This window comes from Leptonychotes weddellii, chromosome 11 (genome assembly GCF_054177405.1).
Source record: "Leptonychotes weddellii isolate Sample4059 chromosome 11, ASM5417740v2, whole genome shotgun sequence".
In the NCBI taxonomy this organism is placed as follows: Eukaryota; Metazoa; Chordata; class Mammalia; order Carnivora; family Phocidae; genus Leptonychotes; species Leptonychotes weddellii.
In genome coordinates, this window is record NC_138379.1 from 7,199,426 (window position 1) to 7,223,843 (window position 24,418).

General features: G+C 56.7%; 1 protein-coding gene across 2 annotated transcripts in view; it reads left to right on the plus strand.

Annotated features, from left to right (window-relative positions):
• MACROD1 (mono-ADP ribosylhydrolase 1) overlaps positions 1-24,418 on the plus strand; it is a 194,813-nt gene that overhangs the window by 2,364 nt on the left and 168,031 nt on the right. For both annotated transcript variants that reach the window (XM_081797938.1, XM_081797939.1), the window contains exons 2-3: positions 10,175-10,276; positions 10,796-10,912. In XM_081797938.1, coding sequence (XP_081654064.1) covers positions 10,175-10,276; positions 10,796-10,912 — 219 coding nt within the window. The remainder of the gene's footprint in view (positions 1-10,174; positions 10,277-10,795; positions 10,913-24,418) is intronic.

A 24,418-nucleotide genomic window follows, 5' to 3' on the forward strand; every position in this document is an offset into this window, starting at 1 on the left:
TACCTCACAGTCTCTGAGGGTCAGGAACCTAGGAGTAGCTTAGCGGGTGGTTCTGTTGGACTTGGTTACAGCTGTGAAGTGTCTGTTGGTAAAGGCCTCAGACCCACCCTGGGGGTCTCTCCACAGGGCTGCTTGAGTCACCTCACGACATGGCAGCTGGTTTCCCCCAGAGACCAAGCCAGAAGCCACAGTGCCTTTTTGTGACCTAGTTTTTATTTTATTATTTATTTATTTTTACGATTTTATTTATTTGACAGAGACACAGAGAGAGAGGGAACACAAGCAGGGGGAGTGGGAGAGGGAGAAGCAGGCTTCCCGCTGAGCAGGAGCCCGATGCGGGGCTCGATCCCAGGACCCTGGGATCATGACCTGAGCTGAAGGCAGACGCTTAACGACTGAGCCACCCAGGCGCCCCTGTGACCTAGTTTTTAAAGTCCCACACCGTCTATTCTGCCTTATGCTGGGGCTTAAAATGGAGTCATGGAGTCTGGCCCACATTCAAGGGGAGGGGAATTAGTTTCCACCTTTGGAAGGGAAGAGGATCAACGAATTGGGGGCATATTTTTAAAACCGCCACACTGGGGAGCTGCCTCAGCTGGACTCTGCTCCTTTTTTTTTTTTTTTTTTTTAAGATTTTATTTATTTATTTGACAGAGAGAGACACAGTGAGAGAGGGAACACAAGCAGGGGGAGTGGGAGAGGAAGAAGCGGGCTTCCTGCTGAGCAGGGAGCCCAATGCGGGGCTTGATCCCAGGACCCGGTATCACAACCTGAGCCGAAGGCAGCTGCTTAACCGACTGAGCCACCCAGGTGCCCCTGGACTCTGCTTCTGATTGGGGTCTAAGCTTTGGTCCTTGAAAATCCCCACATAATTTTCTTCCTTATGTTCTGTTTACACTTTGAGCTGACTTATGTATACTGTGAAGTACATTAAGTAGACAGACCTCAGGTGTACGTATGGTCAGTATATTTTTACATAAATATCCAGTTGTGGTCAATAGGTTGCCAGCACCCTAGAAGGTTCCTCTGAGCCCCTTTGCAATCAGTACCTCTTACTGCTTCTTGAACTTCATGTGAACAGAGGCGTACAGTGTGTCTGGCTCCTTTTACTCATAGTTGTGCGGTTGATGTGCCTTACTGGGTGTACCAACAGTTTGCTCTTTTATGGCTGTGTAATATTTCATGGTGTGGATGTAGCACATTTTGTGTACCCGTTCTCCTGTTGATGGGCATTTCGTTTTCCAGTTTGAAGCTCTTGGGAATAGAGCTGCTCTGATTATTCCTGTCCATGTCTTTGATGGACATGTGCTCGCCTTTCTCTTGGGGATATACATAGGCCTCCAAATGCCTGTCTGTGCCTGGGATGATCCTCTCTCAAAGACTGGCACACAGTAACTGAACTCACAAGAGCCTGATGTAGGTCAGAAGGTTGATGCGCCGCTTGCAATAGAAAATATAGTGGTGGGTCTGGAAAGTGTGCCAGGGCAGGGCCTCCTCTCCCGTGGAAAAGCCACGTGGAAGCCAAGTCATTGTCCTAAGTTCACTTGGCAGCATGTGTTCTCAGCTGGAGAGCTGGTTGAATGATTTTGGAAGCGGATCCCACTGCCCTGGGCAGGCTGGGGAAGCTTCCCTGCAAGGGGTGGACCCACCCACCAAGGATCCCCTTCCTTGGGTGGCTGCTCAGTAGTTCCATGTCTCTGCACTGTTGAGTGCCTGCTCTGGGTTCTGGTGCAGGATGCCTCAGCTCCCGGCCCAGTGAGTCCTCTGGACACATGGCCGAATTCTGCCTTACCCTAGGCATTCCCTTTCTCCGTCTTAAGCTGACTGGCCACTCCTGTAGACCTATTCTCCCTCTGGGGAAGTAAATACCACCAGGCTGGATCTTCCTGGGTAGGAGACAGTCAGTCCTTTGGGGAGATCTTCATAGAATCTGATTTTACTGGCCAGAGGATTATTTCTCTAGTTGCCTCAGTGACGGGGAGCCTTATTATCCCCACAGGTGGTGTCTTTTTATCACAAGACTGTGGAAACAGTCGTACTCTAAAGGCAGTTGGGCATGAGGGGACTTAAGGTTGGGCACTGGGGGCATCTAGGAGCTGTGTCACCACAGGGGCGGGGGTCACAGACCCTCCTTCTGACCTGCATTGGGGGCCGAGCTGTCTGCTAAGAAGACGACGGGCATTGGTGCCATCAGACTTGGGCCAGCCGCAACACCACTGCTTCCCTGCTCCCCGAGCCTCAGTTTCCTCATCTGTGAAATGGGACGAACAGCACCTGATTTGTAGGTTGTGCTGGGATCACATCAGAAACCATTTTGTATACAGCGGTGTATAAGAGGGTCCACGGTGTACAAAGGGTCTCCAGTGACCCCCTTTCTTGTCAGCCCTTGGGCTTCTCTCCTCTCTCTGCGCTGTTTTGGCCACAGCAACACTGGATTTGTGTAAATTTGTCTCCCTCATGGTCTCAAATGCTGGAGCCCGTGACCTGCATATCCTGAGCCACGTTTCGTCTCCCTGGCATTATAAGCAAGGGCACCTATTCTCCAGGCTCCCTTTGCACTGGAGAATGGGCAGAGACGGCTCATTTCAACCCCCGTGGGGTATCATGCAGAGCAGATGATTTCTCTGACTTGACTACCGAACTGGGGAACCTTGCAGGCTCACCTGGGAACTGGGAGGGGGGTCTTCTCCCACCTGCCTTGGTGTGTCCCAGTGTGGGTGGAGGCGAGGGGGCCTAGGGAGAGCAGAGAAGCTCCGAGGTGCCTCACGCTCTGTCTCCCCGTGGCTCGGGCCACGGACTTTGACCAGACCCCACTCTTGGGGGGACGGTGAGCCCAGGTGATTAATGCCCCTGCTGCTGTGTTCCCAGAGCCCCGCCATTATCAGCCCTGTCCACCTGGCCTTCTCCAGAGGAGGAGCCTCCCTCCGTGCCAGCCTGCCCTCACCTCTCTGAACACCGTCTAGCAAAGTGCCATAAAGACACTTCTTAAAACACATCATTGAATTCCCGTTCGCCCGGTGCACTTTATGGTTCTGGCTCAGCCTGCATCCGCCAGCTTGGCTTCTGTGCCCGGGAGCCGCTGAAAGCCTCATCCAGGGTCAGGCCTCCCCGTCAAAATTTACTGCAAACATCTTTTTACAACACCTGTCTCACTGAGCTGTGAAATCCTCGCGCCTTTCCAAAAAAGAAAGAAAATTAAAACATATGTTTTACATCTTTTATAAGAAAAATAAAACTCACTTGTGCTTTAAGTCTGCATCTGTCCTTCTGGCAAAAGGAGGTAGAAAATGTTATAAATGCGTGGGGCCTGTCGGACAGATGGAGCCAAGGCGATGAGGATGACCCTTGGTTCCTCGGAGCCAGGGGAATCATAATTGGCTTCTCCTGCCCCATAAATCAGAGACCCACGCAGGGTGTCGCTCCTCAGGGGTCAGTTGGGCTGCTGCCTCACTCTGGAGATGAGGACAAGGCGCCCCACATGCTGGCTTCAAGAGGTGTGTGCCTGGGGACCGTGAACTGGAAGGGACAGGCTGACAGATGTCCCCAAGGTCAGCGCCCAGTCGTCTGATAGCAGAGCCAGGAGTTCTGGCTGTCTTCCTGCTCTGGGAAGTGGAGCCATCTTTTGGACTTTGCTGGAAAGAGGGGGCTGTGTGGGCCGTGCAGGCTGTGGGCCACTCAGACCAGCCCTTGGATCCTGGGGAGGATAGCGCAGGAAGGAGCCTTGGGCTGTGTCCCCTCCTGGCTTGCCTGTGGCAGCGACATACCTCTGTTTCTTCTGGAAGGCAAGGTGGTAGCCTCTGCCAGATGGCGTCTGTGAGGGGACTCTAGCCATTTCCAGGCTCCCCAGACTAGTCCTACGGGGTGCCTGGGGCTTACCCAGCCACTCACACAGCACACGGGAGTGCTGTGGGGTTGGCCTGGGTGCTGGCCGGCCAGTCCCTGCAGCGACTCGGCAGGCACATTCACTTTCCGGCCCTGGGTTCATCTGGCTGGGAGAACCCACACTTGGGCGTGCCAAGGCCTCTTAGGGGGAGATATCTGTGGTCTCAACTGTGCAAGAGGACAAACTACATGGGCACCGAAATAATTCAAAAAGCTCCTCTACCCACTTATGCCTCCAAGTTGCAAAAGAAAAGTTCTCCCCCCGATTTGGTCTTGTTTGGCTTTGCCCTCTGAATCTTCACTTGCAGGAAGGCCTACGTATCTGCTGTGTGTCTTGCACTTTGCAGCTTCCAGATATTCTGACAGTCCCTTGTCATTCACGGCAAGCCTGCCCAGTCCCTCTTCTAGAGATGAGGAAACTGAGACTCAGGGCGAGTGACCTGCCCACAAATGTGATGTCAGGAGCTCGTGAGCCCAAACCTAGTGGGACCAAGGAGCAAGAGGAATTGAAACCACAGTAGCCGCCTGGACCAGCACGTTCCTTCCAAAGGCTCTGTTCCTCAGATGGGAGACAAGCCGAGGTGGCTGCCACAGCCTGGCTTTTGCTCTCTGGTCCAGCCGTTCTAGATTTCTCTCCATTTCCCCGCTCACATGCTCTCTCCTACCTCAGGGCTTCTGCCTATGTTGTCTCCTCCACCCGGACGACTCTGTTCTCTTTGCAAACATGCCCCCAACGTTCAGGTCTCAGCTCAGTCATTCATCGATTCATCCCGCAGACGCCCGTGGACGCTCACACATGCGATGCGCTGTGCCAGATGGTGGGAATCCAACGTAAACACCACAGATCCCCAAGTGGCCAAGGTCAAGTAAGGAATAAAGCATAGCGGGTGGGGGAGGGGCTACTCTGGGAGTGGGGAAGGCCTGTAAAGGAAGGTTAGGCCGAGGGCAGGGCAGGTGCAAAGGCCCTGAGGCAGCAAACAGTCTGGCCATGGGAGGAACTGAAAGGTGGTTGATGTGCGTGGACTGCAGAGGTGTAGGAGGTAGAGCATAGCTTGTCCGGAGGCAAGCAGTGGAGGAGGTGAGGGGAGAGGCAGGGTGTCAACATGGGCCTCAGTAAGGACTTGGACTTTGAACTGAGCTTTAAACAGAGGTTTAAATAGAATTCTGCCCCTAAGATTCCTGGGCTGCTGAGTGAGGAACAGACGGTTGGGTGGACATGGGGAGTCCACTGGAAGTAGAAGGCTTCTGGGTGGTGCTAGGGAGCCATGATAGTGGCTTGGCCCCTAGTGGGGATGAGCAGAAGGCTTGGTTTTGGGGGTATTGTGGGACTAAATCCAACAGCCTGCATATGGATGGAACCAGGGGACTAAGAGAAAGGAACTGCCCATTTTGGGGTCCTAGCAGAGTCGAGAGCTGTTCATTGAGAAAGGGAAGAAGGAAGGAGAGAAAAACCATGTTTGGGGGGAAGGAGTCAGAAGTTCAGTTTTGCACATGAGAAGTTTGGGGTTGAGAGCAGGCAGTGGGCCTTGGGGATCCGATGCTCAATGCTCGATGATGCTCTGCAGAGAGCTGAGGGGCTGGAGGTGTAGCCCCCCGACCGGATTAGCTGAAAGAGGGTTTGGAATGCATGGGATTGATGTGAAGACTAGGGGGAGGGTATAGATTAAGGAAAAGGGGAGGCAACAAGGAGATAAGAGGGCCAGTGAGTGGGGTGGGATCCAGGAGAGGTGGGGTCCTGAGGGGGAAGTGGAGGTGGGGGATGCTAAGTGCACAAGGGAGGACAGAAGGGGCACTACATGGGGCCACGTGGCCAGTGCGGTGTCTCTGACCTTGGCCTTGGTGGAGAAGTGGGGTGAGACTGGTGAGGGCTCAGGGAAACATGGGAGGCAGGAAGTGGGGGCAGTGGGGGAGGGAGACAGAGAGGAGGCCACAGCTGCAGGGTGTGAAGTGCATGGTTGAGGGAGGCTTTATGACCTTGAGACATGAGAGGGTTGTTTGAGGGCAGACAAGACAGTGGAGGGTGGAGGAGGAGCTGTAGGAGTGAGGCCTCTGGAAGGTGAGCAGGCAGCCTGGGCTGAGGGAGGGAGGGCCTGGCTGTGGTGTGGGTTCCCAGCTGGTAGCAGGACGCAGCATCTTGGCTGGAAGACAAAGTGGGGAGGCTTGGGAAAGGGGAGAAGGGTGAGGGGGAAAACTTCCCAAGCAGCAGCTGGAGCTGCCTGGCAGATGGGGCCGCGAGGGGACAGAATCAGGAATTTAGAGGGAGCCTTCTGTTTGGTGATGGGATTTTTCTCTAGCGATTTGCAGCCTCTGGGGCAGACCAGAGAAGTTAGAGGTACCTCCTCCAGTGAGCTGTCCCGCCTGCCCTCTGCTTGGTCAGGCCCTAGGACCTCCCCTGGCCTCCCACCTCCAGGCCTGGTGCCTGGTGGGTGCTCAATAAGTTGACTGCTCTGCATTCAGACTGCCAGGGAGAGACAGAAGCTGGAAGGAGCCTGGCCTCCCCTCCTTAGTCTGTTCTCTGCTTCGTGGTACTGCCCGCCAGCCACTGAGTGCTTTGCTAGGTACCCACCTAAGCCTGTTGTGCTTCTCATTTAGAGCTGGAGGGAGCTTTCTTTACCCCACTTTACAGAATAGGGTAGTCAAGCCTTGAAGAAGCCCTTCAGCTCTCCCCCAACACACAAAGAAAGGAGCGCTTAAGTGGGAGCCCTTGGCCTGTTACTCAGATTGTACGTGGGGTCACGTGTCCAGTGGGGAAGGTGGCCTCTTGAGAAGGGGAAGCAGGGAGATGGGCTGTGAGCATCAGGACACACTGGTGACAGAGGGGGCCATCCCCACTGGGGTACCATTCACGGTAGGATATCCTTGGCCTCTTAGAATAAAAATGGTGCTGCTTGGGGTCAGGGGAATTTTTAATCTGTATCTGGTGAAAGCGTTTATTTATTTATTATTATTATTTTTTAAGATTTTATTTATTTGAGAGAGAGCACAAACAGGGGGAGGGCTTAGAGGGAGAGAGAGAAGCAGATTCCCCGCTGAGCAGGGATCCTGGGACTCTGGGATCATGACCTGAGCCGAAGGCAGACACTTAACTGACTGAGCCACCCAGGCGCCCCTATTTATTTATTTATTTATTTTTAAAGATTTTATTTCTTTATTTGACAGAGAGAGGCACGGCGAGAGAGGGAACACAAGCAGGGGGAGTGGGAGAGGGAGAAGTAGGCTTCTCACTGAGCAGGGAGCCTGATGCGGGGCTCGATCCCAGGACCCTGAGATCAGGACTGAGCCGAAGGCAGACGCTTAACGACTGAGCTGCCCAGGCGCCCCTATTTATTTTTAACGGAAGTAGAGTTGACAATACAATACTGGTTTTAGGTGTATGGCATAGTGATTTGACATTCGTATACATTGTAAAATGCTCACCATGATAAGTGTAGTCCCTCATCTGTCACCACACACTGTTATTACAATATGACTGACTATCTTCCCTAAGCTGTACTTCCCATCCCCGTGACTTACTTATCTTATAACTGGAAGTTTGCACCTCTTAGTCCCCTTTACCTATTTTGCCCATCCCTGTACCCCTTTGCCCTCTCGCAACTATCAGTTCGTTCTCAAAACAGGCTGTTCCTGTTTTGCTTTTTTAGATTCTACATGGAAGTGAAATCATATATTTGTCCTTTTCTGTCCGACTTATTTCACTTAGCATAACATTTTCGAGCTCCATCCGTGTTATGGCAAATGGCAAGATTTCATTCTTCTTTATGGCTGAGTAATACTTCATTGTGCGTATCTACCACCTCTTCTTCATCCATTCATCTGTTGATGGCTACTTTGGTTGCTTCCATCTCTCGGCGATGGCAAATAATGCTTTGGTGAACATAGGTGTGCATGTATCTTTTTGAATTAGTGCTTTCATTTTCTTTGGGTAAATACCCAGAAGTGGAATTACCGGATCATATGATATTTCTGTTTTCTTTCTTTCTTTTTTTTTTTTTTAAGTAATCTCTACACCCACTGTGGGGCTCGAACTCACAACCCCAAGATAAAGAGTCCCATGCTGCACCCACTGAGCCAGCCAGGTGCCCCTGGTAGTTTGATTTTTAACTTTTTGGGGGCCCTCCATACTGTTTTCCATAGGGGTAGCCCCAATTCACATTCCCACCAGCAGTGCACGAGGTTCCTTTGTCTCCACATCCTCGCCAGCCCTTGTTATTTCTTGTCTTTTTGATACTAGCCATTCTGACAGGTGTGAGGTGGTATCTCATTGTGGCTTTGATTTGCATGTCCCTGAGGATGAGGAACGTGGGCATCTTTTTTTTTTTTAAGATTTTATTTATTTACTTGTCAGAGAGAGAGAGAGAGCACAATCAGGGAGAGCAAGAGGCAGAGGGAGAAGCAGGCTCCCCGCTGAGCAAGGAGTCCGATGAGGGGCTCGATCCCAGGACCCTGGGATCATGACCCGAGCTGAAGGCAGACGCTTAACTGACTGAGCCACCCAGGTGCCCCTGTGAAAGCATCTTTAATCTGATTCAGGTGACCCTGGGATGTAGTCAGTCCTTAACAGATTTCGTGGCTCCTCACAGCGTCACACGCGTGGCCCCTCCGCTTCACACTCCCTGCCCCATGCCTGCCCCCTGCCCCATGCCCTGAATTTCACTCACCCAGGACCTCGAACATACTGTTCAGATGGTGAAACGCCCTTCCCTGCCCTGGCGACCTCCCATTTGTCTTCCCAGTCTCCCTGAAGCCCCTGGCCGGGGCTTCCTGCTACCTCCCCTCCTGCCCCCGGAGCGTCCTCGGAGCTTGGATGGCTTGCCTGATTGTGGAGCGCTCAGCCTCTCCTCTGCTGGCTTGTAGGTTCCCCAAGGGCCAGGACCACGTCTGCCTTAGTGAGTGTTATGTCCTTGTACCATATGCAGGACTTGTGCATCGTAGGCATTTATGGAAGAGGGTGGGAAGCGGCTCCCAGAAAGTGTAATTCTGGCTTGAGCCACAGTTGAAGCAGATTTGGGGTGCTACGAGCCTTTTATAATCATCCCAACCATAACACTGAGCTGTGACTGTGAGCCGGGCCCTTTCCCTGCTCCTCGTGCATCCATGAGGGACAGAGGCTTTGGAGGGACTGGCTTCTGCAGGGCCAAGGGCATGTGTGGAGGACCCCCCTGTCTCTTGAAAACCTGCCCTTTGAGGCCTTTTCCGCGGAAGGCTCCAGGAGGTGAACCTTCCTCTCCCACCACGTCCCCTAGTTGCCCCCCCTCCAAGGTCTGCATATTTTCTGATGTTTTTTGAGTTCCTTGAGTGTGGCCTTTGCTGTTTGTTACCCACCCCCCAACAAGTGGTGAGTGAGGGCTGCTCCATCTGGGGAGCATGTGGTCTAGGGAAGCAATGCCCGGCTGAGAGCCTGGGTGCCTGGTGGCCTCAGGCCGGCAGAGGGAACCCACGAGCCAGAAGCCTGGACTGCTTGTGGGAAGCCTTGGAAGGGGGCTCCGTGCCACCCAAAGGGAAGACCAGGCCCAGGGAGCAGGGAGACCAGGCCGGGTAGACCCAGAGTCTGTGAGCAGATGGGGGGGCCTGGCTCCCCACTCACCATCTGTATGACCCTCTGTGTCCTCATCTGTAAGATGGGGACAATTCTCGCTGCTCCCTTGGTGCACACTGGGAGAAGCCAGCCGGGCATCTGTCTGTGGGGAACTCTCTTCCAGTGCTGGGGGGCGGGGGGGGAGGCTGTGAACAGGCACCAGATCTGCTTGGTTCTTTGGCTTTGTGAGGATGTTTGTCCTGTCCCCCGTGTCCTGCTGCCTACAAATAACCATGGTGATGATGTAATGCATTGAGGATGTGACTGATAATATAACTCGTCCAGCGCCACCAACCTGTTTCTTTATATGCATTGAGTAACTGTGAAATTATTCCACAAGGGGCCTCTTAATCCCCACTCTATAAATGAAGAAATCAGGGGCCCAGGGGTGTGGACACAGCCAGAAAGGGGCAGAGTTGAGTTCTGAACTCAGGTCTGTGGTACCTGAGAGATGCCCTCTGTCTCCCTGGGCCTCAGTTCCCCTCCTGAACAAAGAGGGCCCTGCAGGATGGTCTAGGGGCCTCCGGCTCTAACAACCCCCCCCCCCATCATGTGCCTGTGGGAAGGGTGGACCTGGAGGGCTGGCTTGCATCCTTGGACAAGGTGAGAGTCCCGATGAGGAGGGGAGAGATACAGGGGGTGGGAGAAGCCCCCTGGACCGCTCTTCTCCCTTCCCACCTTGACGCTCCTTCCTGCCTGCCCCCCCCACCCCTATAGCATTTCTGAAGGGCCTGAGTGACAAGCAGCGGGAGGAACATTACTTCTGCAGGGACTTCATCAGGCTGAAGAAGATCCCAACCTGGAAAGAGACGGCGAAAGGTAGGTTGTGTGCCAGGGAGGGGCAGGTGGGTGGCCTCTTCAGACCCGTGTCCTGGGAGCATCATACCGACTAGGCCAAGAAGAATGGCAGCAGCATTCACGGGGTGTTTGCTGTGTGGGGGGCACTTTAAGTATGAACCCGGTCTGAGGAGGGTTCGGTTTTTATCCCCATCGTACTGTTGGGAAACTGAGCCCTGGAGCCACGACCGCACCGTTGTGGGGAGCCCTGCACATTGCAGGCCTGGCAACCCGTCACCCAGGGCGAGTCACTTCACCTGCCTAGGCCTCAGTTTCCACGTCCGTAAAGTGGGGATGGATGACTTTAATGCTGTACCTGTGCTTAACCTTGGGAAGATTCAAGGGGACCCTGTGTGTGCCTCGTGCGAGAGGTACTTAATCATTGTGGACAGCCGGTGTCCGTGTCTGTCACCAGTCCCCTGCCTCTGGAGGTGAAGCGGGGTTGATAGAGTAGTGAGGGCCTCTCTCTGACCCCCACCCCTCGGGCCTCTGCTTGTCCAGGGGTGACCGCGAAGGTGGAGGAGCCAAAGTACAAGAAGGATAAGCAGCTCAACGAGAAGATCTCCCTGTTCCGAGGCGACATCACCAAGCTGGAGGTGGACGCCATCGTCAACGCCGGTGAGTGGGGGCTTCTGGCCGGCGTGAGCCAGAGACCTGAGTGGCCGCCTCGTCCCCTTTGCTCCAGGCTGCAGTGCCAGGCATGGGTGGACGCCACCTGGCTCCAGCGAGGCTCGGGCGGCCGGAGGAGGATGGCTTGCTGGCGCCACAGGAACCCAGTGTGTTGGCTACGCGGACTCCTTTCCCTTGAAACCCTGACCTGCTATGTCGGGGGCGCCTTGGCTGAGCTGCCTTGCAGCTCTGAGACCCATTTGCGGCCGGGAAGGGAGAGAGCTTGGCTGGAATTGCGCCGGGCTGCCCTGCCAGCAAGGCGGAGGCCAGAACAGGGTGGTCTGACCTCAGGGGCTGCCGACACACTGCTCTCCCTTCTCTGCCTCCTGCCTGCCATGCCCCCCTGCAGACCTGGAGCAGGCCAGGGAGTTTGTCAAGGGAAAGGTGGGGGCAGAGGCCCCGATGCCCTAGGCTCAGCTTCCTGCTGTGGCACTAGCTGGCTTGGCAGTTTGTTGTGATGAGTGGAGGAGCCTCCTCTTCTCTCCCCTCCTGGGGGCAGGAGGAAGGTGGTTGCTGTCCTCCCAGGCTGTGGCTGTCTGGCCGAGGTCAGGAGTGGGGTGTCAAGGGACAGTCAAGTCCATTTGGTACACAGGCGGTTCGTGGGACAAGGACCAGCGGGGGCTGAATCCCACCCCTTGTTCGCCTGCTTACCAAGCTTCACGGGGAGGAGCTTCCTTAGAGAAATGTTTGGAGACGTGGGCAGAGCCTCTCCACCTGTGCAGTCTCGCCTCCCCCCCCACCCCGGGTCTCAGACCTCCTCCACCTTGCCCTTGGGCTGGCGGCCATTGTTTCTGACCCCAGGGCTGGCTAGGGAGCCGTGTGTTGCCGAGTGCCCCGGGGACGTGGCGGAGCTGATGCTCTTCTCGATAAGGGGCTGGGCTCATGGGACCTGGGGAGAGGGAGCCACTCGGCCTGCCCCAGGCCTGCTTGTCGTGGTTTGGGTTGCCTTTCTGGCCGTGGCACGGCTCTGCGTGTCTCTCTGCCTGTTTGTGCGATCACACAAGTGCCCCCTTCCCCCCACATTGCCCGTCTCGGTGCACAGGTGACCAATGACATAAAGGCCAGAGTTCCGACTTAGGGCAGAGGGAGCTCGGTCCCCTTTGGTTTCGGCTGGTGCTCCTGCTGTGTTTCTCTCGGGGCCACTAGGACGGGGTGGGGGGCTGCCAGCAGGCCTGCGTGTCCGTCTGGGGAGACGTGGGGTTAAGAGGAGCCACGCTGGGTTGGTAGATGTCATAGTGGCCCGGAGGAGAAGGGCCTTCTTGCTGCCTGGCCCCAGGAGGGGCTGGTCTGGGGTGGGAGGACTAAGCCTTGGAGCCGAGGCTGAGGATTCCGCCCTGCAGGCCTGTGGGGCTGTTCTCCTGCGTGCCCGAGGCCCTGTCCATCATGGGCGAGGGTATGAGAGGATCCCCTGCCCATACTTTGCTCGATGAGCTGCAAAGTGGCCAGAGGGAAAAGTGGGGCATCTTATCAGCCCCTTCCCAGCCGGGCTGGCAGTTAACAGGCTAGGAGGGAGGGGTGGAGACCAAGGTAGGGATGCAGTAGGAGCAGGGCGGGGGGCTCTGGAGGCTTGCATGTAGGGCTGTGGGCGGGATTCTTGGCTTTTCTAAGTGTCCTTGCGCCTGGCCAGACTCCTGAGTGCGGTGGCTGTCAGCCCCTCTCGCTCTCAGAAGAGCACTTTGGTCCTGGCTGCATTCGGCGGCACTGGGTTGGGGGTGGGAGCGTTCACTGCATCTCTCCGGGGTCTCCTTGTCCGTGTGCGTGCCTGGGCTTCCGTCTCTCCTTCCGCAGGATATGGATGGTGGAAAACCCACCTGCTGGGTTGTCGGGGGGCATTAGGGACCTCCGTGCGTAAACAGTGGTGCTCGTGCAGCCCCTGGCATGGACCAAGGCCTCATCCCCTGCCTCTGTCGTTGGTGGTAGAATCCATGCCCCCATCATCACCCTGGGTATCATCCCTGTCCCAGGAACGCCAAGGAATGCTGGGCGCCTTCTGCAGAGGAGCAGCTTTCATCTCTCCCTGCTTGCCTCAGTTTACCCAACACTTCTTGGTGTGTTTTCCTGGGCTCTGCCTTTTTTCCAGAGTCTCACAGCAGGGAGGACCCAGAACCTGTGTGGAACCCCAGGGAACGGCTGAGGCAGGCCCCGGACGTGGGGCTCCCATACAGAGCCAGCTTCCCCTCCGGGTCCTCCCCCCAGGCCTTTTCCCAGCACCGGTGTCCCGGCGGCCTTGCCACTGGTCAGACCCCAGGGGTTCTTCGTGGTCTTGGCCTGGAGCCCCACACCTGGAGTCCTCCGGCCTCCTCCCTGGGCACCCCCGCCATGGCCTTGGCTCAGCCCCGGCCTGCTGCCCACCAGGGGGCAGCAGAGATCGCGGTTTCCGCGCCCGGTGGCTCCCGTAAATCAGCCTGTTTATTAGCAGAATAAAAGTCGCGGCAACGTGGGGCTTTTCGGGGCTGCATAAATCTGGTCTGTGCCTCGTGAAACCCATATGTGCTTAATTCATATGTAAAGTTTCAAGCAGGAAGAGAATACGTGTCCATTAAATTCTATTTGACTTGATTATAATCATTAGCCATGAATAATTGCTTCTCAGCACCGACCACGGAGCCACCACAATGGGGAAAAGGAGCGAGCAATTATAGCGGGGTGGGAATTTTTAAATTTTTATTTTTGAAGCTAAGGGCAATGTTGGTCCCGTGGGGAGCGGTGTGGGTAGGACTGGGCTGGGGACTTGAGGTCAGCTTTGGACTTTCTGAATTTTCTGTGTGTGTGTGGGGGGGGGGTTGTCTTTTTTTGTCCCTATGGCCAGATGGGGGCAGGGGCAGGCGCAGGGAAGGTGCCATCGCTGGCTGGGCCTCCCTCCAGCTGCAGGGACCATGGCGGGGGAGCTGGGAAGGGCCTGTGAGGGAAAAGGGGGGTTGGGATCCCTAGAACTCCCACCATCCTGCAGAGCTGTGGGCTTGGGGTGTCTCCGGCCTGGCTGCAGGCTCCCTTCCCACCCATTCAGAGGACTCTGGGGGACCCTTGGGGATGGCAGGGGCCAGGTACCCTCCGTGCCTGCCTGCCTCCTTCCCTCCCCACGGAGCCACTCTGCCCACAGTCCCTTTCAGGACTTTGGGAAATCAGACTGTTTACCAACTGGCCCTCTGGCTTTTGAAGTCCAGACCTGCTTTTTACCCGACTCTGTTGGTATTTGAGATGTGATTGGAACGTATGTATACTATATGTGGTGTCTGTGATGGTGGGTGTGTGTGGGAAGTGAGATGTGTGTGTGTGTGCGCGTGTGTGTGTTGTGATGAGAAGTATGTTGTGTAGTATGTGGAGGGGTGCTGGGGCAGAGAGTCTAGTGGGGGAATGCCGGGCAGGTGGGTGGCAGGGTTGGACAGGGGCAGGACCAACCCCCCAAGCACCCAGGTGCGGCGCAGGCGGCCTCGGGCTGTCCTTGGCTGTGTTTTCACGGGCTACCGCTGAGGCTGCTTGCTCGGGCAGTACCCAGAGTCTCAGGCTCCTGCCATCTGGTAGCCGGCAATGGCTCCTGCCCATGGGGGCACGCTGCATCCATCTTAATTAAATTGGGCTGCCATGCTGGCAAGATAAACCAGGGAGCCCCCTGCAGGCCCCTGTTCTGGAGCAGAAGATTCTCAGGGGCAGTGCTTGCTGCTCCAGGTTGGCCTACGACCCCCCAGGTGGTGTCTGGGGGGAGCCATGCCAGGCATCTCCTCCAGAGAAAGCTCAGGTCTGGGGGTCTCCATCTCGGGGAGGGGGGTGCCTCAGCTTGTGGAATGCTTCCATCTTCTCATTGCCATGGGGGGGCATGACCTTGACTGGGCCACTTCCTTGCCCTTGAGGTTCCCAGCTCACCAGGCCTGTGCCTGTGGGTCGCTAGTTTTCGGCAGACAGCTGAGTCCCGGGCAGGAAATGTCCCAGCACAAAGAAAGACCCCCATTCTTAGCCAGAGCCCCGGGGTCTGGCTGCCAGCTTTGGCCTTCGGGGCCTAACGGGACAGAGCAGGGATGAATGTGATGCTTTGTGCCAACAGAAGGAATCTTTCACTTCAAAGCCATCCCAGGCCAGCGAGTCAGGGCCCTGGGCACAGAGGCCAGGAGCTAATTTGATGGGAATCCCAGCATTCCGGCTGGTGGCACAGTGGCCTCTGGCCAGGCAGCTCCAAACCTCTGTTTCCTCATCTGGAAAATGGACCATCCTCGGCCCCACCCCACCCAGGGTGGGTGTGAGGACAACACGAGTTCAGGCGCATCCAGTGCTGGGCCCAGGGCCTGGCACACAGTGAGCCCCTAGTAAATTGTTATCGGGAAGTCAAGAGTAAGAGCAGCTTAGTAGAATATAATGTGACAAAGCCCTGGGAGCAAGGTTTGAACAAAGTGCCATGCGACGCCGTAGGGACCAATTAATTCTGCCAGGAGGTGGCGGGAGGCAAGGCAGGTCAGTGAGGCCTTTGAGGGGCCTAGGCATGCGGGCCAGGACGTGCAGAATGGGTGGGAAGCCATGTTTCACCGCAACAAGCCGGCCTCACTGGGAGTTTTTAAGCTGCTTATTTATTTAAAATAAGGCATGAAGTGGCGCTCTGTTTGCTTAAGTCTTGGGTCTTTGATTTTCGAAAATCTGCCAGCCGCTGATCGCTCCCTCCTCCTCATGAGCCAGCCCCCATCCTCCCTTCATCCCTTCCTCCACTGCCTGGGCCCCCCACCCCCACCCCCACCCCCGCCGAGGAGCCCAGCCCCAGCCGTCCCTGGGCCACCGCTTGCTTGGAGTCTGTGTTTTAGAGACCGCCTTGATGGACTAGTGAGCAGGAGGGGCCCAGAGACGCCGGCTGCCTTGTGGGAAGCGATCTGACGCTAAATTGTCGCCGTAAATCGCTTTATCTGTCACTTCAGATTTAAATGTGTTTGCTGAGGCTTGCCGGCTGCGTCCCACGGCAGCAACTTCTCTGCAGTGGGCAGGGGGGTGGTTGTGGGGCTGCTTGCGGGCAGCCGGGCTCTGCTGGGCCCCTGGGCCTCTGGGGGCACGCGGTGAGGACCCAGCACTCCCTCAGTGCCCACCCTGTGGCACTGACCTCGAGGCATCCTTGAGGCAGGCAGGACTGTGATCGCCATTCTCAGTGATCAGACGGACGCAGGTGACTGAGTCAGAACTTGAACTCGTGCACGGCAGCTCCTTCGTTCAGCAGACTGCGGCAGGCCTGTTTTGCACCAGGCACTGGGGTAGGCCCTGCGCTACAAAAGACACACTCTCGGATCCCAAAAGTGAGGTGAGACCCGTGAATGGAAAGGGATAGCAAAGTATGTGAGGGCTGGGAGTCCTGCCTGCAGGGGGGGAGGGGGGGGAGACAATCAGGAAGGCTGCCTGGAGGAGGCAAAGTGGAGGCGGTGCTTGTGCTGAGAAGGGAGCGCGGACTTTCTCTCTCTCCCATAAATGAATAAATTAAAAAAAGGGGGGAGCACCTGGGTGGCTCAGTCAGTTGGTCAGCCAATTCTTGGTTTCAGCTCAGGTCATGATCTCAGGGGCCCTGTGCCGAGCTCTGCACTCAGCGGGGAGTCTGCTTGAGATTCTCTCTCTTCTCTCCCTCTGCTACTCCCCCTGCTCACGTGTGCACTCTTTCTCTCTCTCAAATAAATAAATCTTCAAAAAAAAAAAAAAGAAGGGGGCACTGAGTCAGAAATTGGAGGAGGGCTTTCCAGGGGCAGAGGGGGAGAGCCCTGGCAGGAAGGGGTGAGGCAGGGTGGGGGGGGGGACACTTGGGGAAACTCTGAGGGGCTTGGAATGAGCCATGGCCAGTCCTGAGCGAGGGTCTCCATCCAGATCTAGGCTGTATGCACATCCCATGCCACCTCTCCTGGCCTCCTGGTGTTATTATATTAGCCCACAGTGTCAGTGGGGGAAACTGAGGCTCAGAGAGGTGAAGTGACTTGGTTAATGCCACACAGCTAACCAGTAGTGGTGATGGAAGGGGAGATTTGCCAGACCCTAGAGCTTCCAGGAAATCCTTGTATTTTTTTTTTTAAGATTTTATTTATTTATTTGAGAGAGACAGAGACAGAGACAGAGACAGACAGAGAGCACGAGCAGGGAGGAGAGGAAGAAGCAGGTTCCCTGCGAGCAGGGAGCCTGATGCAGGGCTCAATCCCAGGACCCTGAGATCATGACCTGAGCCGAAGGCAGATGTTTACCCGATTGAGCCACCCAGGCGCCCCAGAAATCCTTGTAATTTTGAGGGTGGGTGGAAATACCTCTTCTTTGTTCTCTTTTCTTCTCTGGTCAAAGAGTAGGTATGTTGTCATCTGCCCTCCCTGCAGGGAACCTGAGAAGTGCGATGGGTGTTTGGCACAGGGGTGGTCAGTGCAGAAAAGATGGTCCTACTGTCTCGGTGTGGGTTTGTTGGCCCCTCGATTGGCTGTAGCTCCTGCAGCCTGCTTGGTGCACCTGTTTCCCAGCCCCTGCCCCTTGCTCACCCCACGGAGCCCCTGCTTTGAGGCTGGGAGCAGCTTGTTATTCAGTGTCTGGGCCAGGGGTTGTGCCCACATCGCCTCATTTCTGTGGCAGGCGCTAGTATATCCCCCATTTTACAGATGAGGAGACTGAGGCACACATGGGCCCTAGAGCTGGTAAAAGCCCGAGCCAGGAACCAAACCCTCACCTTTCAGACTTGGGGTTTAAGTGGGATACTTAGAAGTTCCCCCTTTCTCAGAAGCTCCTGCTGCTTCTAGTCTTGGGGTGAGGGGCAGAGTAGATTGGAAAGCCAGCTGGGAGGCCTGGGGTCCAGTTGGCCCCCTCCCCAGAACACCCGAGACAGTGCCAAGGCCTAATTTCCACCGCTGGAAGAGGAGGGTGGCTGGTTTCCACAAGGTCGAGAAGCGGTTACATAAATTCATAAATGATGGATCCCTCCTGAATTATTGAGATTCCCTTGAGGGCTGACAGGGCCTGGTCCAGCAAGCTGAGCTTGGCCAGTGGGCAGGCCTCGAGGACCCTGGAAAGGTCCTTCCACCCCAAGGTCTTCTGCCAAGTCTCCTGTGTATGAGCCAGATCCTTCTTGTCCTTCCACAGGGAACACGAAGGCGGGCCACAGACCCTGGACCCCAGTGACCCTTTGTCCTGGGTTTCAATGAAAGTTTGTTGAATAAATGATTGTTTAAATGCCTTTGAGAGTGGGTCAGACAGAGGGAGGGACTAGATGTGCCAGGGACCCCCTCTGGGCCTCCTCCTCCTGCCCCAGCCCAGACCCACTCTGCCCCTCACGGCTGGTCATAGATGCCAGGGCTGGAAGGGGCTGATACATTTTGCAGGTGAGTACACAGTGCGGGCTGCTTGAGAGGTTCCCGGCTCTGTGTGAGCCTCTGGGGATAGGAGACTCGATATGACCCAGTACCTGCCCTCAAGGCATTTGCAGGCTTGGATAGGAAAATGGGAGAGTATTTGAAGCCCAGAGGGGGACGGTGACCTGCTCGGGGTCACACAGCAGGAAAGTGGCAAAGCAGGCCTCCCTGACTCCCAGAGCTGGGCCCTTCCTCCTTGTCTCTTTTCTCCCCATCATGACACACACAAGGTCAGGAGACACATGTTAGGGCTCTGTTGCCCACCCGCCCCCTGCTGAGCGGCTCCTCCCTGTCCTTGAGGCCGGCTGGCCCCAGCACCTGCATCTGCGTGCCTGCCTGTGTTCCCAGCGTGCTCTCCATCCTGAGCACTGAGCTGAGGAGGCCGGAGCTTGTGGGAATGTGTGTGTTTTGAAATTAATGGGGACCATTAAATTGGCCAAGCATGAAAAGGGCTGGATCTGCAGCCCTTGGCTTGCTCTACCAGAATGATCCGCCAGCGCCTTGGCAAGAGGCTGCCCAGCCGGCTTCAGGCCTCTCCAGGAGGCTGTGGCTTGCCTGCCCGTTAAACGGATGGTACCCTGTGTCCCTAGGAGGTGAAGGGGTCTGGAGGCAGCACGTGGAAGCCACGGACCCGGCCCAGGGCCCCTTCCTTTCCTCTCCACACCCAGCTCTGTGCAGCCAGCACTCTTTGCAGGGGTGCTGGGTTGAAGCTGTTCTCTCCAGACCCCCTGGGTGGGCTCATACCTACTTCCCAGCCCTGACCCTGGAGCCTCCTGGCTGAGGCCCGGCCCGGCCCCAGTGTGGGGTGGTCTCTAGGGTGTAACATGGCCTGAAAGAGAGTCCAAGGCTCAGCCCTGTCTCCCCCGCCCCCTACTTCCCAGACTGCCCCACCTGCTCCTGTGGCCCAGTGCAGGGCATTGCAGGGGGAGTTGCTGGCCTGGGTATGGGTCTCACCTCCACAGCGTGCAAGCTCTGGGACCTTGGGCCCATCACCTAACCCCTGAGCCTCAATTTTCTTGTCTGTATCATGGGAAGAAGAACACAGTCGGACCTGGCTCCTGGGGTTGTCGTGAGTTGGAAAGGAGACAGCACAATGTCTGGGAAAAAGTAAACCCCCCGGAAGTACCTCCTGTGGCTGCTCGTCTGGGAGGGCCGCTCTGACCCGCAGGATGGGGCCTGCTGTGCGCGTGCTGTGCACGCGGGGACAGGGGATGGCTGAGGGTACCTCCTTCTTGTGCTTCCTGTGGTAAACTGAGTCCTTCCATGGCTGGGGTGGCTGAGGCAGGGGCCCTTGCTGATTTGGGGTTTCCTGACCATGGGCTACAGGGCAGGTGGGCCAGGCCCCCGCCTCCCCGCCTCGTGCAGGGCCATCAGTGGGGAAGGGTGTGTGTTTTCCATGGGGACGGCCCGTGCGGGGCCAGGCTTGGGGATGTTCTTCCCAGAGGAGGCTGGGGACCAAAGTGCTCTCCCTGTTGGAGCTGGGTGGCCGTGGTGAGCCTGAGCGGGCAGAGCTGAAGCCATGCCCAGGGCCCCTGCAGCCTTCCCTTCCTCTCCCTCCTCAGAGTCTTCAGGTGCTTCAGAAGCTCACCCTTGGGGCTCATTTCTTTATTTTGCAAGTTGCTTGTCCGGATGCTTCCTCAGGCCCTGCTGGTGGCCGCGTACGCGTGGCCTGTCCCGGGCTCCCTTTCCCTGCTGTCTGGATCGATCGCCCATCAAGAGGGTGCAGCTGCCCCTGGGGAGGACGGCCGGGCCGGGGCTGGAGGCCAGGGCCGTGGCCGCTCACGAAATAGACCAGGGTAAAATCCGGCTCCACAGACCGCTTCTCCTAGCCTCTCTTCCCACAGGTGCGCCCTGTGGGAGGAGAGGCAAGTGGATGAGGGCCTGACATGCCCTAGGGGCTCGGGGTTGTTCCTAGCAGTGAGATACCTCACCTCACTAGACAGGGAGGGGGAGCCCCTGGGGTGGGCAGGTGCCCGCTGACCCCACGTCTTCATCCGCGGACAGGGCTCTGCATGCGGCCGTGCCCACCGGTGGCAGGGGCGCCCCAAGGATGCCAGCTCAGTAGCTCCCTGATGACGGGTCATGGCCGAGGTCCCCTGGGTGGAGACAGGTTGCCCCCCGGGGGGGACCCCTGTTCCCCACACCACGCACCCCCGCCCCCACCCTCCCACACCAGGGAGGCGACACAGCTATTTCTGTCCTCGTGGGATGTCAGGAGACAGAAGCCAGTGAGGACTCGGGTCCAGGGGTGTGGAGCGGGGTCCCACAGGGGTCCGAGAGGGTGGCGGCCGGGGCTGGATGCGGCTGGCCTCCCTCCGCCGGGGCGCCCGGCTGGCGTTGCCCGCTCGGCTTCATTAAAACCCCATGTGCTGCACCCCGCTCCCAACGGCAACAAGTGGGCCTTGTACGGCGGTCCCCACCCTCCTCCTCTCCATCGCTGCTTCCTCCCCCTCTTCGGACATTGTAATTGCCATAAAAATAGGAGCTTAGCTGCGGAGTAGCATGTGGGAAGAGAGAGGCCCGGCTGTCAGCCATTCTCCTGCCAGCAGGGCTCGCGTCTGTTTTATTATTGCCGCCTGGCTGTATTTCACGTACGGTTTAAACATCATCAAACACCACATCCCTTTTGAAAAGCAAGAGCTACCTTGCTGAGGATGTTGAGGAGAAACAGGAACATTAAAATTGACGAAGCAAATGGCCCAGAATTGACATTTGCGACGGGAGTTTTGCAGCTTTGACTGTCAAAGGAGCTAAATCCCGTCTGGCAGCTGGTGGGGAACTTTCCCGGTGAGGGTCACGGGAAGGTGGGGTGGGCTGTGGCTGAAGCCTTGGGGCTTGGCAGAGAGGGGACCCAGGCGCCGTAGGCAGGGTCAGGGGGTGATGGAATTCTGTGGGTCCCCTGACTGTCCCTCCCGCCTTCCAGGCCTTGACCTTGATTCAGCCACGTCTTCCTGCTAATGGGGCAGGCAGGAAGCCCCCACCCCGGCCCCCCACCAGGTGCACAGAGCAGAGTGCTGGGCTCTGGGGCTCAGGGGTGGGAATGGGGACATGCCAGGGGACAGACCAGACAGGGCTGCCATGGCCACTTATGAGCTCTGTGACCTTGACCAGGATACACCTCCCTTCTGAGCCTCAGTTTCCTCATCTATAAACCCAGGAGAGTCATGTCCCCACTGAAGGTGACAGAGAAGATGGAGTAGGATGCATGCAAATGTGACAAGTCGTTGGAACTCAATAAATAGTGGCTGTTATCACTGAGGAAGTGGGCGTTTGAGCTGGAATTGATTTTTAAAAAATGTTTAACCCACCTATTTCCACTGAAAAATAGGTACAATAAAACTAGGGAGCCGTTAAAACAGGGATAAACAGAAACAAGGGACATGGGAGGACACTGAGCCCTGGGCTCTTGGCCACACCTGGAGCCTTTGGCCTGGATGCCCTTGGCACGTGCTTTCCACACTGCCAGCCTCCAGCCCCATGCCTGGCTGTGGGCCCCTGCTCAGCCCTGCCACCTGCCATTCGATGCCGGTGTCTGGTCTACCAAGAGACCACGATTCATGCCCACCCTTCTATTTAATGCTCTTGGGGGCTGCTTGGGGCAGTTTGGCCCCTAGCACCTACCCTGGCTCTGCCTGGATGACACCTCAAAACTAGGCTGAACAGGTCCATTGCTACTGTATGTGAAATGTGACTCTGAGCTTCCTGGCAGCCAGAGCAAGATGGGGAATAAGATTTCAGGTTCTATAACTTCACGCTTGGAAATCAATTTATACTTTAGCTTAATGCCTCTGTCTACTCTCCCTTTTTCTCCCCCTCTGTCACCCTTACCATTGGTTCTTTATTCCCCCACCGGACACTGCGTACCTTGTTCCAGAGCCCAGCCCCAGCCTCGGTCTCCAAGTCTCTCTGGTACGGCTTTGCTTGTGACTCATGAGGCCCCCTCTGCCCTGTTGTTTGTCGCTGTCCATTCCCGTGTCAGCCGGCCTGGCCTCTAGGTCCCTCGCCTTGCCCAGGCCCACTGGGTCTGCCTCTGTGATTTCTCTCAGATGAGCCAGTGACTGATAAGGGTTGCCCCCAGGGGGCCAGAAAAATCTTCCCTCCTTAATATCAGAGTTTAAAAATGTGTCACCATCGATTTGAAGAAAAGACTTGTTCCCGCTGAGAAAAGCGGCCGGAGATTCGTCTTGCCTCCGGAATCACTGGGGCAGCTGCATAAATTCCAGAGCCACCAAGTGCTCTCCATGCAAATGCTGCCTCTCAGCCCCACGGCCAGCCCTAGAGCCCCTCGGAGGCCGCCCCATGCTCCCATGGGCTGGCACCCCACTTCCCCACCCCTCTGGTGCCCTGCAGAAACTCTGGGGCCCCTTTGCAGGGGAGTGTCCCTGGTTAGAAGATCCTCGCTTCTCTCCACGTCCTGTGGTTAAGCTGGAGGCTTCCATGTCATGATGTGTTTTTGATCCTGGAGGAGAAAGAGGACGAGTGGCTTCTGAGAGGGGGCCCCCACAGGCCCGGGGGGGCGGTCCCTCGCTTCCCCCTGTCTGTGGATCTGTGGGTCGTACAATGGATCTTCCCTGAAGGTGGCTCTTTAATGCCTGAATGCCCTGTCTCCCGAACTTGCTTCATCCTTGCCTGCAAAGACCATTGGGGTCATTTGGTCCTTCCTGCTGCCTGCAGGTGGGCCCTCTCCTCTGCGTCTGCCCCTCTGTGCTTTGCCCTCATCCCTGACCCAGCCTCCTGCCCCCCCAGCATCAGACAGTGGTCCCACCCTCATCGGCAACTCTCTGAGCCTGGGATGATCATCATAACGATGAGTTGGGGGAGGTGGCTTTGGTTTCCCCTCTTTTTAGGCTGAGCAGCTGCGGTACAGGGCTGTTGAGTGACTTGTCCCCAGGCTAGTCAGGAAGCTCGAACCAGAGCTCACTCTGCATCCTGGTACTTTCCACTATGTCACATCACCCTTGAATTAATGAGTGAGTGAGTGAGTGAGTGAATGAAAGGGAGTGGGCACGTGGTAGCCACTCAGAGTTCTAGGTGTCTCTCTGGTTGGTGGGCATGTGGTTAGCCCAGGATGGAGGGTGTATGGAGAGCTTGGTGGGGAGAGCTGAGCTTTCCAGCCCCCCGTAGGGACCCCACCCCCCTTGTTATCCAGGGGTCACGGTGGCTGCCTTTATGGCAGTATTGTTTGAGCTCCGGAAGGGCTCACCCAAGCATGGTGCAGAGCAGGGTGTTGGGCTTGACCGCTCAGGCTGTGCACCAGGCCACCCTCAGCAGGGGCATTCTCTCCCGTTCTGACTGTACAGTGGGGTGACCTTAGCCGGCTCCAGACAGTGGCCTGCCAGGTGCTTAGTGGAGAATGAGTGAGCCGGTGGCACGGGGTGCCACTGAGTCTTCCCAGGCTCTTGGGGAGATGATGCAGCCACGGGCAGGGGGCATCAGAGAGGAGGTAAACTGGCAGTTTGCAGCCTCCCCCTGCTGCTGTGGGCCCCTCGGAACATGTGCCAAGTGGCCATTTACCACCTGGTTGGAGGAAGTGTGTGGGCTGGCCCCGTGCTGCGCCAGCCCCAGCTGCAGAAGGGGCCTCACCGGGGCTCCTGGTGGCCATTACTCCAGGAGAGGAGGGGCCGGGTTTTTCCTGGCTCCCTAAATTTTATTGCCTTTATAGGCTTTGGAAATCAGTTTTATGGGCTTTGTTGTTTGTCCACTGAGACATGGAAGGCACTGGGGACAAAAGAAACCATGGGGTTGTAGGTCGGGTGGTGGAAGGCGAGGGGGCAGGGCTCACAGGTGTCCTCTCGGACCTGGATCCCTCTTTAGGAACTGTCACAGCTGGGGAAGGGGTGCAGGGATGGTGTGAGCCAGAGGGGGCCCTGGAATTCTGGGGGGAGGGCTGGCCTGAGGCTTCGGGATCTGCCCCTTTGGTTGGATGGCCCCCACTGAACTGGCCTGGAATGGCGAAAGTCATCCCTCCCTCCTCCGTGCCTGTCTACACCTGCTGGCTCCCCTCGGTGCCGTTAGGAGCACCCTGCCAGCCACTGGCAAAGTAGGCTTCTCAGTGTAAGTAAAAAATAAGCCCTTTAGGTTTTGCCAGCTGAGATGCAGGCCGGGCAGGGACTCCCACCTG